Source organism: Tachyglossus aculeatus, chromosome 16 (assembly GCF_015852505.1).
Source record: "Tachyglossus aculeatus isolate mTacAcu1 chromosome 16, mTacAcu1.pri, whole genome shotgun sequence".
Taxonomy (NCBI): Eukaryota; Metazoa; Chordata; class Mammalia; order Monotremata; family Tachyglossidae; genus Tachyglossus; species Tachyglossus aculeatus.
Window position 1 is genome coordinate 5934179 of NC_052081.1, and position 14166 is coordinate 5948344.

The window sequence follows — 14166 nt, forward strand, 5'->3', positions numbered from 1 at the left end:
GAAGGATGCTTACCTGAGATAATCCACCCGCCCAGGTCATTAAAAAAGCGCACCGGGAACAAGTGGCCCGAGCCTCTGGCTTTGCGGGCTGCGGCGCGGGAGAGAAGTGCCCCTGTGGCACGCTAAGTCCGCGGTGGCAACGGAGTAAATACGAGGCAATCGGATGCAAGGATGGGAAGGGAAACGATGGAAGTGGTTGGTCGCAAAATGCTGCTCCAATTCGCCACGTTCACATCACGTTCGTGATGGCAAACTTTCCGCTCTGGCTAAAGCCTCCCCTCAAAAACCCCATTTTTAAGGTGAAGACTGAATGGGTCCCTGAATGAAGAGTTAGATAATGTGCATGTGATTATTTCTCTTACATATTTAATTACTGTTCCCGTACCATTGCCAATCATTTTTGCTTTCCATTTCTCAATCTTACATATGATTTCCTTTGGGGAGGGGGAGAGATCCCTCTCACCTGAAACTGTTAAGTAGGTTCCAAGAGAATACAGTATTAATTTTATGAATTTCCAAACACCTTGGTTATGGTTTTAATGACTGATTCAACTATTTGTGGTCATAGACCACATTAAATCTTTACTAGCCTCGTAAACATTACTTTGAGTAACCAGTGTCCGCTCCTCCGAAAAGAACGTTTGTTACAGTCCGGTGAACGATTGGTCTGGTTGAGGAATCGCGGATCTAATTGAAATTTCCATGGTTCTTTTATTTTGCAATAAATGTGGCACTGCGTGGCTTCAAACCATCTCAACATTTCCCCTAAGTGTGCCATAATTGAGCCCTGAAGTGTGAGTTGTAGGTGGGCAGCATTTCAGGAAGAAACATGTTCCTCGGTATCATTTGGTTCTTCCAACATACAGTCTCTCCTGTGGTAAAAGCATGGAGCAGGATGTTTCCAAAATAATTTGGTAATACAGCCTCTCATTTCCCAGAAGATCTGAACAATTTAAAAATTCTTGGCCTAGTGGTGAGTTCTGGGAGGTGGGGTTTTTCTTTTGGTCACGAAATACAAGATTACAAATGTTCTGAAAATGTTCCATGGCAAAGTCCTATCATGGACAGGTCTGGTGCTAGAAGGATGCCTGGCTGCATCCTTCTTAAGGAGAAGGAAAATGTTTGGAATACAAGGCTCGAACTCCAATAGCAATTTTAACTATACCCCCAAAACCCCTCATCATCAATCGTATTTACTGAGCACTTACTATGTGCAGAGCACTGTACTAAGTGCTTATATAATAGTTTTCTAATATTTTCATATCGTTGTCTTCCGTGGATTTCAACTGAAATATATTCATGTGTTTGTTAAGGATGGCCCACTCGGAGAGAAGTGACAAGATCATTCTTCGTCCGGACGTGTAATACGTAAAACAAGATTACCATCCCTATTTCCTCCCGCATTTCTCCTCGATTTTGCTTGATTATCCCATGACTCTCATCAGTCCCGGACCCACCAACCCAAGTAAGGCTATTATTCCTGTTTGGCCAACTTCCAGCTCATATCCTGCAGTCAATTTAGTTCTGACGCTAAATGGGATTGGAAAAAGAACACCCTTTGAAACGGAAAAACAGCCCCTCAGGATATATGGGGTGGGAGGGCAGTAAATCACCTGTAATCTCCCATTGACACGGTTACTCTTTTATTGAAAACTTGTTTGACAAGGAGTTTGATTATACATAGCACTGGCCACGGTCTGGCAGAGCATCTCTGTAAGAATCACTGCCTGCTAGATAAGATTTGCTGCCCAAGTGGTCAATTTTCACCTAATCAGCTTATTACGTTTCATTTGGCAGAAGGTTTGTCATTATCCTTGTCAGCTCCAGGTGCCACTTTAAGTTCTGTCACAGGAAATAATTAATACCCAGCATTTCTCCACGGCCTCTCCGCTGACAAACTTGAACCATTCATGGACGGAGCCAAAATGAGGATGGGGGGAATAGGAGGGAGGTAGATGAGGAAAACGAGCATTGGGTAAAATTGGCCTGAAAAGGGGCAAAACACCTACCTGTGGGATGCAGTCAGTATAAGCAAACATCGATTTAAAACGGTCATCCATACTTATGTGGTAGAGAACACACATTGCTATCTGCTTGTAGCTTTCGTTTCCTGGCAAGACAAACCATTCAAATCGTTAAGGTTTTTTTTTTTTTAGCACAATTAATCCTCACATACCTGTGTGTATATGCATATATACGCACACACACACATATATGTATATATATATATAAAATATATGTATACATACACAAACAAACATCAATTCTTTACTGGGTAAACTGACATCCTTCCCTTAATTTCCCTATTTTGAGTTAATTTTTTCATTTAAAAAAAAAATTTCCCAAGGATTTTTTTGATTTTGTTTTTTTGTATTTGTTAAGCACTTACTATGTGCCAGGCACCGTACTAAGCGCTGGGGGTAGATACAAGCTTATCAGGTTGGGCACAGTCCCTATCCCACACGGGACTCATAGTCTTAATCCCCATTTTACAGATGAGGTAAAAGGCACAGAGAAGTGAAGTGACTTGCCCAAGGTCACACAGCAGACTGGTGGAGGAGGCAGGATTAGAACCCAGGTGCTTCTGCCTCCCAGCCTCTTGCTCTATCCACCAGGCCAGGCTGCTTCTCTGAAAAGTCTTCAAATTGGAGAAGCAGCGTGACTCAGTGGAAAACAGCACGGGCTTCGAAGAGTCATAGGTCATGGGTTCAAGTCCCGGCTCCGTCGCTTGTCGGCTGTGTGACTTTGGGCAAGTCACTTCACTTCTCTGTGCCTCAGTTACCTCATCTGTAAAATGGGGATTTACACTGTGAGCCCCCCGTGGGACAACCTGATCACCCTGTAACCTCCTCAGCGCTTCGAACAGTGCTTTGCACATAGTAAGCACTTAATAAATGCCATTATTATTATTATTAAACTCATTGTTAAAATCTCTGTACCAAGAGGCCTTGTTTTTCTGAAGCCATTTGGTAGTAAGACCAGGTCAGCGTCTCCCCCACCCTTCCTGGCTTCACTGAAATAAATGACTAACATTGTTCGCAAACTGAGAAAATTCCTTTCCTTCCTGATAATGATGAAGCACAACAAAATAGCCTCCAGGGGATCACTCTTGCAGGGAAATCTAGAGATGAAGACAGCTAGAAAAGAAATCGCAAAAGAATTGCCAGATATCTTGAACAGATTAATTTGTAGGAAGTTTAAATCATAGGCAGGGAATTACAAATATTCTCAACTGAAACCACTTGATGTCTTTCTGTTCCCTTCATTAACTTCAAAACCATATTAGTCAGACTTCTCCTTTCAAATGGGATGTTGTGGTGATCAGAAACCTCTCCTTAGGTGAGATTGGTGAGAGAAGCGGCTTGGCTCAGTGGCAAGAGCCCGGGCTTTGGAGTCAGAGGTCATGGGTTCAAATCCCGGCTCCACCACTTGTCAGTTGTGTGACTTTGGGCAAGTCACTTCTCCGTGCCTCAGTTCCCTCATCTGTAAAATGGGGATTAAGACTGTGAGCCCCATGTGGGACAACCTGATCACCCTGTAACCTCCCCAGCGCTTAGAACAGTGCTTTGCACATAGTAAGCGCTTAATAAATGCCATCATCATCATTATTATTATTATTGGGGGAGGGCAAATGAAAGGAGCTGTGAGGGAGAAGGAGGGGAAGAGAGAGAGAAAAAGGATTCTGCCTTAGGCTTTTTGGAAGGAGAATTCCCCCTTCCCACCTTACCTCAGATTTCCCAACTACAGCCCAATCCGCACATGTCTCTCCTCCACTGCCAACCTACTCACTATACCTCTACCTCAACAATCTCACCACTAGCCTCTCACTCACATCCTGCCTTATATAGTAAAAGTACACCTCCACCAAGAGGCCCTCCCTGATTAATCCCTCCATTCCTCTTCGCCCACTCCCTTCTGCATCACCCTTGCATCCTTTATCACCCTTTATCCTTTATCACCCTTGCATCTCTTTATTTAGAGAAGCAGCGTGGCTCAGTGGAAAAAGCACGGGCTTTGGAGTCAGAGGTCATGGGTTCGAATCCCGACTCTGCCACATGTCTGCTGTGTGGCCTTGGGCAGGTCACAACTTCTCTGAGCCTCAGTTACCTCATCTGTAAAATGGGGACTAAGACTGTGAGCCCCCCGTGGGACAACTTGATCACCTTGTATCCCCCAGGGCTTAGAACAGTGCTTTGCACATAGTAAGCGCTTAACAAATGCCATCATTATTATTATTATTACTATTTATTCACCCCCCTCTGCCCAAAAGCACTTATATACATATCCATAATTTATTTATACTTAAGTCTGTCAAGCAGCGTGGCTCAATGGAAAGAGCCCGGGCTTGGGAGTCAGAGGTCAAGGGTTCAAATCCCAGCTCTGCCAATTGTCAGCTGTGTGACCTTGGGCAAGTCACTTAACTTCTCTATGCCTCAGTTACCTCATCTGTAAAATGGGGATTAAGACTGTGAGCCCCACGTGGGACAACCTGATCATCTTGTATCCTTCCCAGCGCTTAGAACAGTGCTTTGCACATAGTAAGAGCTTAACAAATGCCATGCTGCTCCCTGTCTAGACTGTAAGCTCTTTGTGGATGGGGAACATGCCTACCAATTCCCCCAAGTGCTCAGTACAGTGCTCTGCAAACAGTAAGTGCTCAATTAAAACGATTGATTGATCAAATATTAACAGAGTTGGTAGATATGTTCTCTTCCCACAAGGAGCTTACAGCGTAGTGGGGGAGACACTAATTTAAATAGATAAATTATGGATAGGTATATAAATGTGGGTGAGTAAAGAGTGCAAATCTAAGTACAAGGATGATGCAGAAGGGAGTGAGAGATGCCCAACAAGCTTCTGTGGAAGTTTCCAATCGAGAATGGGGTTTTAAGATCTTTTTCAGAATTTATTTACAAATTGAGCCATGGACAAAGAAAAAAAAAACTCGGATTACACAGCATCCGACTCAACCTTTCCAAATAATGGCTTAATATGACTGCTGCTACATCAGTGGTTAGTTGTAGAGGAGTAGTAGTAGTAGTAGTAGTAGTAGTAGTTAGTTAGTTACATTATTATTATAATGGTTTGTCCAAAAATGCATTAAAATAAATTCTAAGGAGACATTACGAAGCCCTCTGATTTAGAAACGTTTCTTTTCAGAAATAAATGGTATCAATTGGGTTGAAACGTAGGCGCTGGTACAATAATAATAATAATAATAATAATGATGGCATTTGTTAAGTGCTTACTGTGTGCCCAGCACTGTTCTAAGTACCGGGGGATACAAAGTAATCAGATTGTCCCACATGGGGCTCATAGTCTTAATCCCCATTTTACAGATGAAGTAACTGAGGCCCAGAGGACTGAAATGCTTGCCCAAAGTCACACAGCAGACAAGTGGCGGAGCCGGGATTAGAACCCATGACCTCTGACTCCCAAGCCCGTGTTCTTTCCACCGAGCTAGGCTGCTTCAAAGAGCATGATCCAAAAGGAGACAGTGATATTAAAAACGACTGAATGAAACTCAGTGCTTAAACATGAGGAAGTAAAGTGTTTGGACTGTGTGATGAAACTCATTGCTACCAAGTAAGATACTGTTGACAGGTGGTAATGGATTGGAGCACAGATTTGGCACAGATTTAGCTGAAATGTTTCTAAAGTATATAACAGGATCCAGCCTTCCAACCAAAGCTGTGTTCATCTCCTTTAATTGGCCAGCTTTAAACGACAACGTTTCATTTCCTGGGCTTTCAAGAAGACTTCACAAAAACATCTTTTGGGGGAAAAAAACCGAAATCTATTTTAGGTAAATACTGTCAAAAACATTACAACCTATGCAACCGGCTTGGTAATTTTAGGAAGATTTTATGGCTAATACATGGAGTCTAGCTACTACACACATTAGTTGTCTAGAATAAATTTTTTTTTTATAAGTGACATTTACTCGTTTTTAACTTCTGATTTCTCAACATGGTCACATGGCATGTTTACATTTTTAAATTCTGGTATTCTCAGAGAAAAATCTCACATTTGGAAAGATGATATATTTGGAAAGTTCATAATACAATGTAGAGTTGAAGGCAAAGTGATATTGCGTGCTAAGTATTTTCGGTGGATTTATTCTAGTTGTTAATCTTTATTTAAAGAAAACAGGCATCCCAGGAGCTATTTTAGTTACCCATACAAAATACGCCGATAGCATCATAGTTGGCAAATAGTCAAGGCCGAGGAGCAAGTTAAGGCTTTTTTCCCCCCACTGAAATGTGGCCTTAATTCTACAAGAGTTTAGACTTTTTAATGAGATACACGTCTTCTGCGATATATAGGAGGATGTGAGAAAGGGGATGGTGGCGAGACAGATGAGATCAGGGCACTTTGCTAGTATTCAGGCTGAGCTGTACTGGGATGCTACCCAATCAATCAATCAATCGTATTTATTGAGCGCTTACTGTGTGCAGAGCACTGTACTAAGTGCTTAGCCCCACAACACTAAAGTACATATCTGTAATTATTTGTATTGATGTCTGTTAACCCCCCTCCCCCCCCCCCCCCCGCCGACTGTAAGCTCGTTGTGGGTAGGGAATCATCATCATCATCAATCGTATTTATTGAGCGCTTACTGTCTGCAGAGCACTGTACTAAGCGCTTGGGAAGTACAATTTGGCAACATATAGAGACAGTCCCTACCCAACAGTGGGCTCACAGTCTAAAAGGGGGAGACAGAGAACAAAACCAAACATGCTAACAAAATAAAATAGAATAGATATGTACAAGTAAAATAAATAGATAGAGTAATAAATATGTACAAACATATATACATATATACAGGTGCTGTGGGGAAGGGAAGGAGGTAAGATGGGGGGATGGAGAGGGGGACGAGGGGGAGAGGAAGGAAGGGGCTTAGTCTGGGAAGGCCTCCTGGAGGAGGTGAGCTCTCAGTAGGGCCTTGAAGGGAGGAAGAGAGCGAGCTTGGCGGATGGGCAGAGGGAGGGCATTCCGGGCCCGGGGGATGACGTGGGCCGGGGGTCGATGGCGGGACAGGGAATATGATTTAATTGTTGGATTGTCCTCTCCCAAGCACTTAGTACAGTGCTCTGAACACAGTATGCGCTCGATAAATACGATTGAATGAATGAATGGGAGATCAGTGAGGTACAGTAAGAGGGAATAAGCTGATTGAGTGCCTTAAAACAAAAGGGATGGAATTTTTGTTTGGTTTGGAGGTAGAGGGGTAACGGCTGGAGGTTCCTGAGGAGTGGGGAGACGTGGACTGAATGTTGAACTGATCAATGGTACTGAATGAGCTCTTACTGTGTGCAGAGAAACCAGATAATCACATTGGACCCAGTCCCTGTGGGACTCACATCTAAGTTACAGATGAGATAACAGGCACAGAGGAGTGAAGTGACTCCCCTAAAGTCACACAGCAGGCAAATGGCAGAACCAGGATGACAACCCAGGTCCTCTGACTCTCCGGTCTGTGCTCTTTTCAGGAGGTCATGCTGCTTCCCCATTACCTTGATGATCAAATAAGTATTTGTCCCGGAGGTAGGAACTTGGGGGAGAGCTTGAGGAAAGGGATTTCTCTGGGTAGAAAAATAATATAGAGCAGAGGAAAGAAAGTGGAAGCGTGTGAACCGGAACAAGAGTCCTTCTGCTCCCGACTGTGAGCCCGTTGGTGGATAGGGATCGTCGCTATCTGTTGCCGAATTGTACTTATCAAGCGCTTAGTACAGCGCTCTGCACACAGCAAGCACTCAATAAATACAACTGAGTGAATGAAAGTGTTATTAATGTGCAGGTGTTTCCCAGTAAAGGGAATATCCTGAGATAGAGGTTCTGGGCAAAGCTCCAATAAGGAATTTCTGGGTCAAGTGAAATAAGACTTTTTTTTTTTTCCCTCCCCCGAGAGGGGAAAAAAGAACAGGCACTGATAGAAGGTAGTTTCTGAGATGTTTTAGAGAAAGACAATTGGTTCTGAAGAAAAAGATATGAGAGGCTGACCAAATCACGGAAGGGTAGGTGTCCTTGGAAGGGGCTGTTTTGAGGCATTTCATTTACATCAAACAGTACTTATTAAGTACTTACTTTATGCAGGGCACTATACTAAATACTTGGGAGTACAACACAAGTAGTAGATAGGATCCCTACCCTCAAGGAGCTTACAATCTAACAGTTCTTGTTCAATTTAATGAATTGAGCAGGCCTTTAAGGGGGTGGAGAGGGGCACTGCACGTAGTTCTTTGGCATGGAAAGGACGATCATCTGCCTGCAGCATCTGGGGCGTACAGAATAAACCTTACAGTTTGTTGCAGTAACATGTGCATTAGAAGGCTGTTGTCTAAAAAAACTGTCATGAAGAAATGAGTTCCTTAGTCATTTTATCCAAATAGTCTTTGCCTTATATATAGTACCCGTTATTCAGTTGTAAGAAGCAGCTTGCAACTGTAAGAAGTAGAATGAGAAGCACCATGTCTAGTGGATAGATTAAGAACCCAGGAGTCAGAAAGTCATAGGCTCTAGCAGCTCTGCCACTTGTCGGCTGCGTGACCTTGGGCAAGTCACTTCATTTCTCTGTGCCTCAGTTACCTCATCGCTGAAATACGGATTAAAATGGCAAATCCATGCAAGATAGGGACTGGCTCCAACCCAATTTACTTGTTTCCACCCCGGCGTTTAGAACAGTGCTTGGCACATAGCGCTTAAGACCACAATTATTACTATTATTATTATTAAGAAAATATAGCTCTCTGTCAGGTGGAGACCAACGGAGATTTGACCATGTATCCAATCCTTTAGACAGGAAGTGAAAACCTGGAATAGGAAAGGCTTCAAAAGCAGCTTAGATGCATCCCCTCAATCGCAGCTGCGGGTAGGAAGTGGCAGTGGCTCTTTGGCAGCCAGCACATTGTTATTTAAAGGCTAATCTCTATTGCCTTGCAGTTCACATAGCCATAAACAGCTGTTAACCAAGACTAAATGGCCAAACTCAAGTTGAGAGTTGATCCCTAATTAATAGCTAATCTTTCTCATATCATCAGGAAAAATAACACGGGGCTGGCCTGGTTCTTAGAAACATCCTTACGCCTTTACTAAAGAAAATCTCTGCGAAATAAAGAGGTTTTGGTTCATTTTCTACCGGGGTTTTGTCAAGACTTTCCCCCTAAGAGCCCCAAGCTCTATCAAACCAGCTGTTATTCCCCACATCCTGTGACATGCAGGCATTTCCAAAGGGCCCCTTATGACTCGTAGGCATCAATTATTCCCCGACAGCAACTGAAGTCGGAATACCCTGCCAACCTTCTGAAGGCTGGCACGGTACCAAAGGCTCAGCAAAATTTCAAGCGGCGCAATGAAAAGACTGAAGCCCTGAGAGCGGGGTCCTTAATGACTGACGGCGGATTAGCCAAATCTGCTCAAGTAGTAAGGGCGGCCGGGGAAAATAATGGGGCAGTCATTACGGATTCCTTTGGCATTTATGGTAATAAACATGAATCGTGATGAACTCCCTGAGTCTTAAATGCAGAGGTCATAAGTACTTCGATAGGATTTCCACAGGAATTCACCCTTAATTAACTGGATCATTATTTGAAAGTGTTACCGAATTATCTTAATACTTGGGCAGCCATTCCAGAGAAATTGGTCATTCCCAGCTGAGGGCAGTTAATGCCTTAACAAACCCATCATTAACTGCAGTAACTGATTTTGTGGGAATTATTGCTGTTATAAAATACATTCAACAGTTTATAGAAACAATACACTAAAAAAAAAAAAAAAAAAGAAATTTGCAGCTGTAGTTCAGCTGGAGCAGCTGGAGTGGAAAAAAAAAAATCCCAGGTCCCCGGGCTGTTTTCACAACTGATTTTCTGCCAATTAGACGGCAAAATACATTCTGATGGATTCTGAATGCAAAATGTCCTCGGCTTTTTCATCTTCGAAATGATTAGTTAAAAGCCATTCGGCCACTAATTTTCTAAGGCATTTGGGGTTTTAGGGCCCGAGTTGCCCATTTGCAGCTCAGTCAAGCAGAAATATGAGTTCTGGACACCAGAACGCTCAACCCAATTTCCGTTTTTCTGCAGTAGGCCCAGCCCAGCACTTTGTGAAAGCCGAGTGAGAACACGTTATGGGCCGCGTTATTAGCCAGATTCTCGTTCCTCTCCACACTCCAAACCTCTCTGCAGGGTACAGACATTTCTTTGAAGTCGGCAACGGCTCCATGTGCAGATGAGAGTGGTCTATGTCTTACCATGTCTGCGTCAGAATGGAGCTCTGCTGCCGTAACATTAACCCATGACTAATCAATGCCGGAACTATTCACGTGCACACACTTTTCTTGAGAAAATAACATTTGTCACTACACTAACTATGAAGTCACACCACATTTTCCTCAGCTGAAAGCTCTCCTGTGGAAGGCTAGCCGGCAAGGAGATTTCACTTTTCATCTGTTTTATTATGAATTCGTTCGTTCGTGATGAGAAGCAGCATGGCCAAGCGGCTAGAGCACAGGCCTAGGGGTCTGAGGGACCTCATTCTCTTCCCAGCCCCGCCACACTGCCTTGGGAAAGTTACTTCACTTGTCTGTGCCTCAGTTTCCTCATCTGTAAAATGGGGGTTAAGACCGTGAGCTCCATGTGGAGATATGGACTGAGTCCAACCTGATTTGCTTGTATCCACCCCAGCACTTGGTACAATTCCTGACACAGAGTAAGCACCTAATACAACAACAACAATAATAATGATAATTTTGGTATGGAACAATAATAAGAATTTTATAATTATAATCAATCGCATTTATTGAGCGCTTACTGTGTGCAGAGCACTGTAATTTAATGTAATTTAAATAAATAAGTAGTATAATTTAAATAATATAGCCTAACATATAATAGTATATATTATATAATATAATGTATATTATAATATACTTAAATATAATATAATTTAAATAATAAATAATATAATTATAACGATAATAGTTTTGTTAAGCGCTTATTATGTGCCAAGCACTGTTCTAAGTGCTGGGTAGATACAAGGTAATCAGGTTGTCCCACATGAGGCTCACAGTCTTAATCCCCATTTTCCAGATGAGGTAACTGAGGCCCAGAGAAGTGAAGTGACTTGCCCAAAGTCACACAGCTGATGAGTGGCGGAGCCGGGATTAGAAGCCACGACCTCTGACTCCCAAGCCCCTGCTCCTTCCACTGAGCCATGCTGCTTCTCTATTATTATTACTACTTGCTGAGCACCTACTGTGTGTGCAGAGCATTTGGGACAGTGGCTGGAATCGGCCATCAGGAACACTGGATGTGCCTCAGTCCCGAGTCTTCATCATCATCATCATCATCAATCGTATTTATTGAGCGCTTACTATGTGCAGAGCACTGTACTAAGCGCTTGGGAAGTACAAATTGGCAACATATAGAGACAGTCCCTACCCAACAGTGGGCTCACAGTCTAAAAGGGGGAGACAGAGAACAAAACCAAACATACTAACAAAATAAAATGAATAGAATAGATATGTACAAATAAAATAAATAAATAAATAGAGCAAAAAATATGTACAAACATATATACATATATACAGGTGCTGTGGGGAAGGGAAGGAGGTAAGATGGGGGGGATGGAGAGGGGGACGATGGGGGGGATGGAGAGGGGGACTGACAGTCATCAAGACTGAGAACCTTCCCAGAGAAATCGACTGTGGTGGTAGTCGATTTTGCAGGGCCATGAGGCTGCCGGTCACGGGGCATGGCTACTCTCCTCATCGCTACTCTCCTACTGCAACTCAGCCCATAAACTTTGCTCCTCTAATGCTAACCTACTCACTGTACCTCCATCTCGTCGCTCTCTCACCGCCAACCTCTCGTCCATGACCGCCAACCTCTCGTCCACGTCCTGCCTCTGGCCTAGAACGTTCTTCCTCTTCAAATCCAATGAACGATGACTCCCCCCACCTTCAAAGCCTTACTGAAGGCACACCTTCTCCAAGAGGCCTTCCCTAAACCCTCACTTTCTCTTTTCCCACTTCCTTCCATATCGTCCTGATTTTCTCCCTTTATTCACCCCTCTCTCAGCCCTACAGCACTTACGTTCATGTCCATGATTTATTTCATTTATACTGCCCGTCTCTCCTTACAGACTGTAAGCTCATTGTGGGCCACGAATGTGCCTGTTATATTTTTGTTTGTACTCTCCCAATCAATCAATCAATCAATCAATCGTATTTATTGAGCGCTTACTATGTGCAGAGCACTGTACTAAGCACTTGGGAAGTACAAATTGGCAACACATAGAGACAGTCCCTACCCAACAGTGGGCTCACAGTCTAAAAGGGGGAGACAGAGAACAGAACCAAACATACCAACAAAATAAAATAAATAGGATAGAAATGTACAAGTAAAATAAATAAATAAATAGAGTAATAAATATGTACAACCATATATACATATATACAGGTGCTGTGGGGAAGGGAAGGAGGTAAGATGGGGGGGATGGAGAGGGGGACGAGGGGGAGAGGAAGGAAGGGGCTCAGTCTGGGAAGGCCTCCTGGAGGAGGTGAGCTCTCAGCAGGGCCTTGAAGGGAGGAAGAGAGCTAGCTTGGCGGAGGGGCAGAGGGAGGGCATTCCAGGCCCGGGGGATGACATGGGCCGGGGGTCGACGGCGGGACAGGCGAGAACGAGGTGCATAGTGCAGTGCCCTGCACAGAGTAAGCATCATCATCATCATCATCAATCGTATTTATTGAGCGCTTACTGTGTGCAGAGCACTGTACTAAGCACTTGGGAAGTACAAGTTGGCAACATATAGAGACAGTCCCTACCCAACTATGGGCTCACAGTCTAAGCACTCAATACATATGACTGATTGGGCAGAAGAGAGACTTGAGAATGGACAGGTATTCAGTGTGTAACCTAAGAAGGCATCTGAGGCATGAAATAACACGTGCAGAATAACAACATTAAATGGTAAATCTTAATACATAGTCAGTCCACCACACTGCTTATCCCATCACACCTTTGCTGAGCAGGACGTGCAAAGAAAATGGACTCTAACCAGATATGACTTAGCTGTGGAGAGCTGGAAGACAGCAGCTGAAAACAAAATAGTCTGTTAGGGAGCAATTAGAAGGGAGGTGAATCCTTTAAAAGAGAAGCTTAAATAATAAGAAGCAGACACAAAATGCAATACAAGGGGGCATCGGTCTTTGCATTCACATGTGAAAGGAACTTTATGTTATGCAATTGACTTATCAGCCACATTAACAACACTTGCTACAATCTCACCATCAGGAGTGGCATCTTTGAACGCCAAAGAGCAGATATACGTTTGTAAAAGCACAAAGCGTGGCTGGGAATTCTTGTAATAGAATAAGATTAGATGTCCCGCGTTTGAGCTGATGCAAACCAAAATATCAGGCTACGGTTGGGACTGTGTCCTTACAACTTTCCTGGGAGGTATGGAAAGGCAGACAGAAGTAGTGGAATTTCTTACTGTGCGCAAAGCACTACCAGGCATTGGGAGAGAATACACAGGTGGAAATAAAACAAGGTCCCGGTGTCTCGTGGGGCTCACAATCTAAAAGTTTAAGTGGGGAAGGCGACTGAAGATAGACACATCAGGAGTGATGATGCATCAAACACCACAAATAAACAAAATAGGCTCAATATCTTGGTGTTAATTAGTTCTATTTTGCTGATGAGGAAGCGGAGGCAGAGACAGGTTAAGTGCCTTGTCCAAAGTCACACAGCGGGCCAACAGCAGAGCAACTAGACCTTGAGACTTTCAACTCCTAGATTTGTGCTCTTTCCATCACAACCTGTTGCCATACAGTAGGCTTGCCAATCATTCTGTGGAAACAAGAAGTCTGAACCTAACAAAAGACTGCAAGAAAATTAATTACCTAAAAAGATAATATGAAGTTAAATTGAAAAGTCACGGCTCGAACAGACCGCAGTGGCTAAATTGGAAAAGGCTAATCTTTAAGTAGTTTCCTACTAAAGTGACGTAGTGACCAATATTACGTACTCCCTTATTTTATTAAAAAAACACAAAGTGTTCAGTAAGTACCAGTGACTGATTAGAAAATGTATTTGAAAACTCAACAGGACCTACAGCATATTCAAATTGTGCAGTAAATTGACATTTTGTGAGGGACTGCATTTCACT

The 14166-nt window shown here is 43.3% G+C and overlaps 1 protein-coding gene across 4 annotated transcripts in view; it reads right to left on the reverse strand.

The window, feature by feature from the left end:
- Window positions 1-14166, reverse strand: part of KIFAP3 (kinesin associated protein 3) — a 151731-nt gene that overhangs the window by 74580 nt on the left and 62985 nt on the right. For all 4 annotated transcript variants that reach the window (XM_038757982.1, XM_038757981.1, XM_038757983.1 and 1 more), the window contains exon 11: window positions 2010-2110. In XM_038757982.1, coding sequence (XP_038613910.1) covers window positions 2010-2110 — 101 coding nt within the window. The remainder of the gene's footprint in view (window positions 1-2009; window positions 2111-14166) is intronic.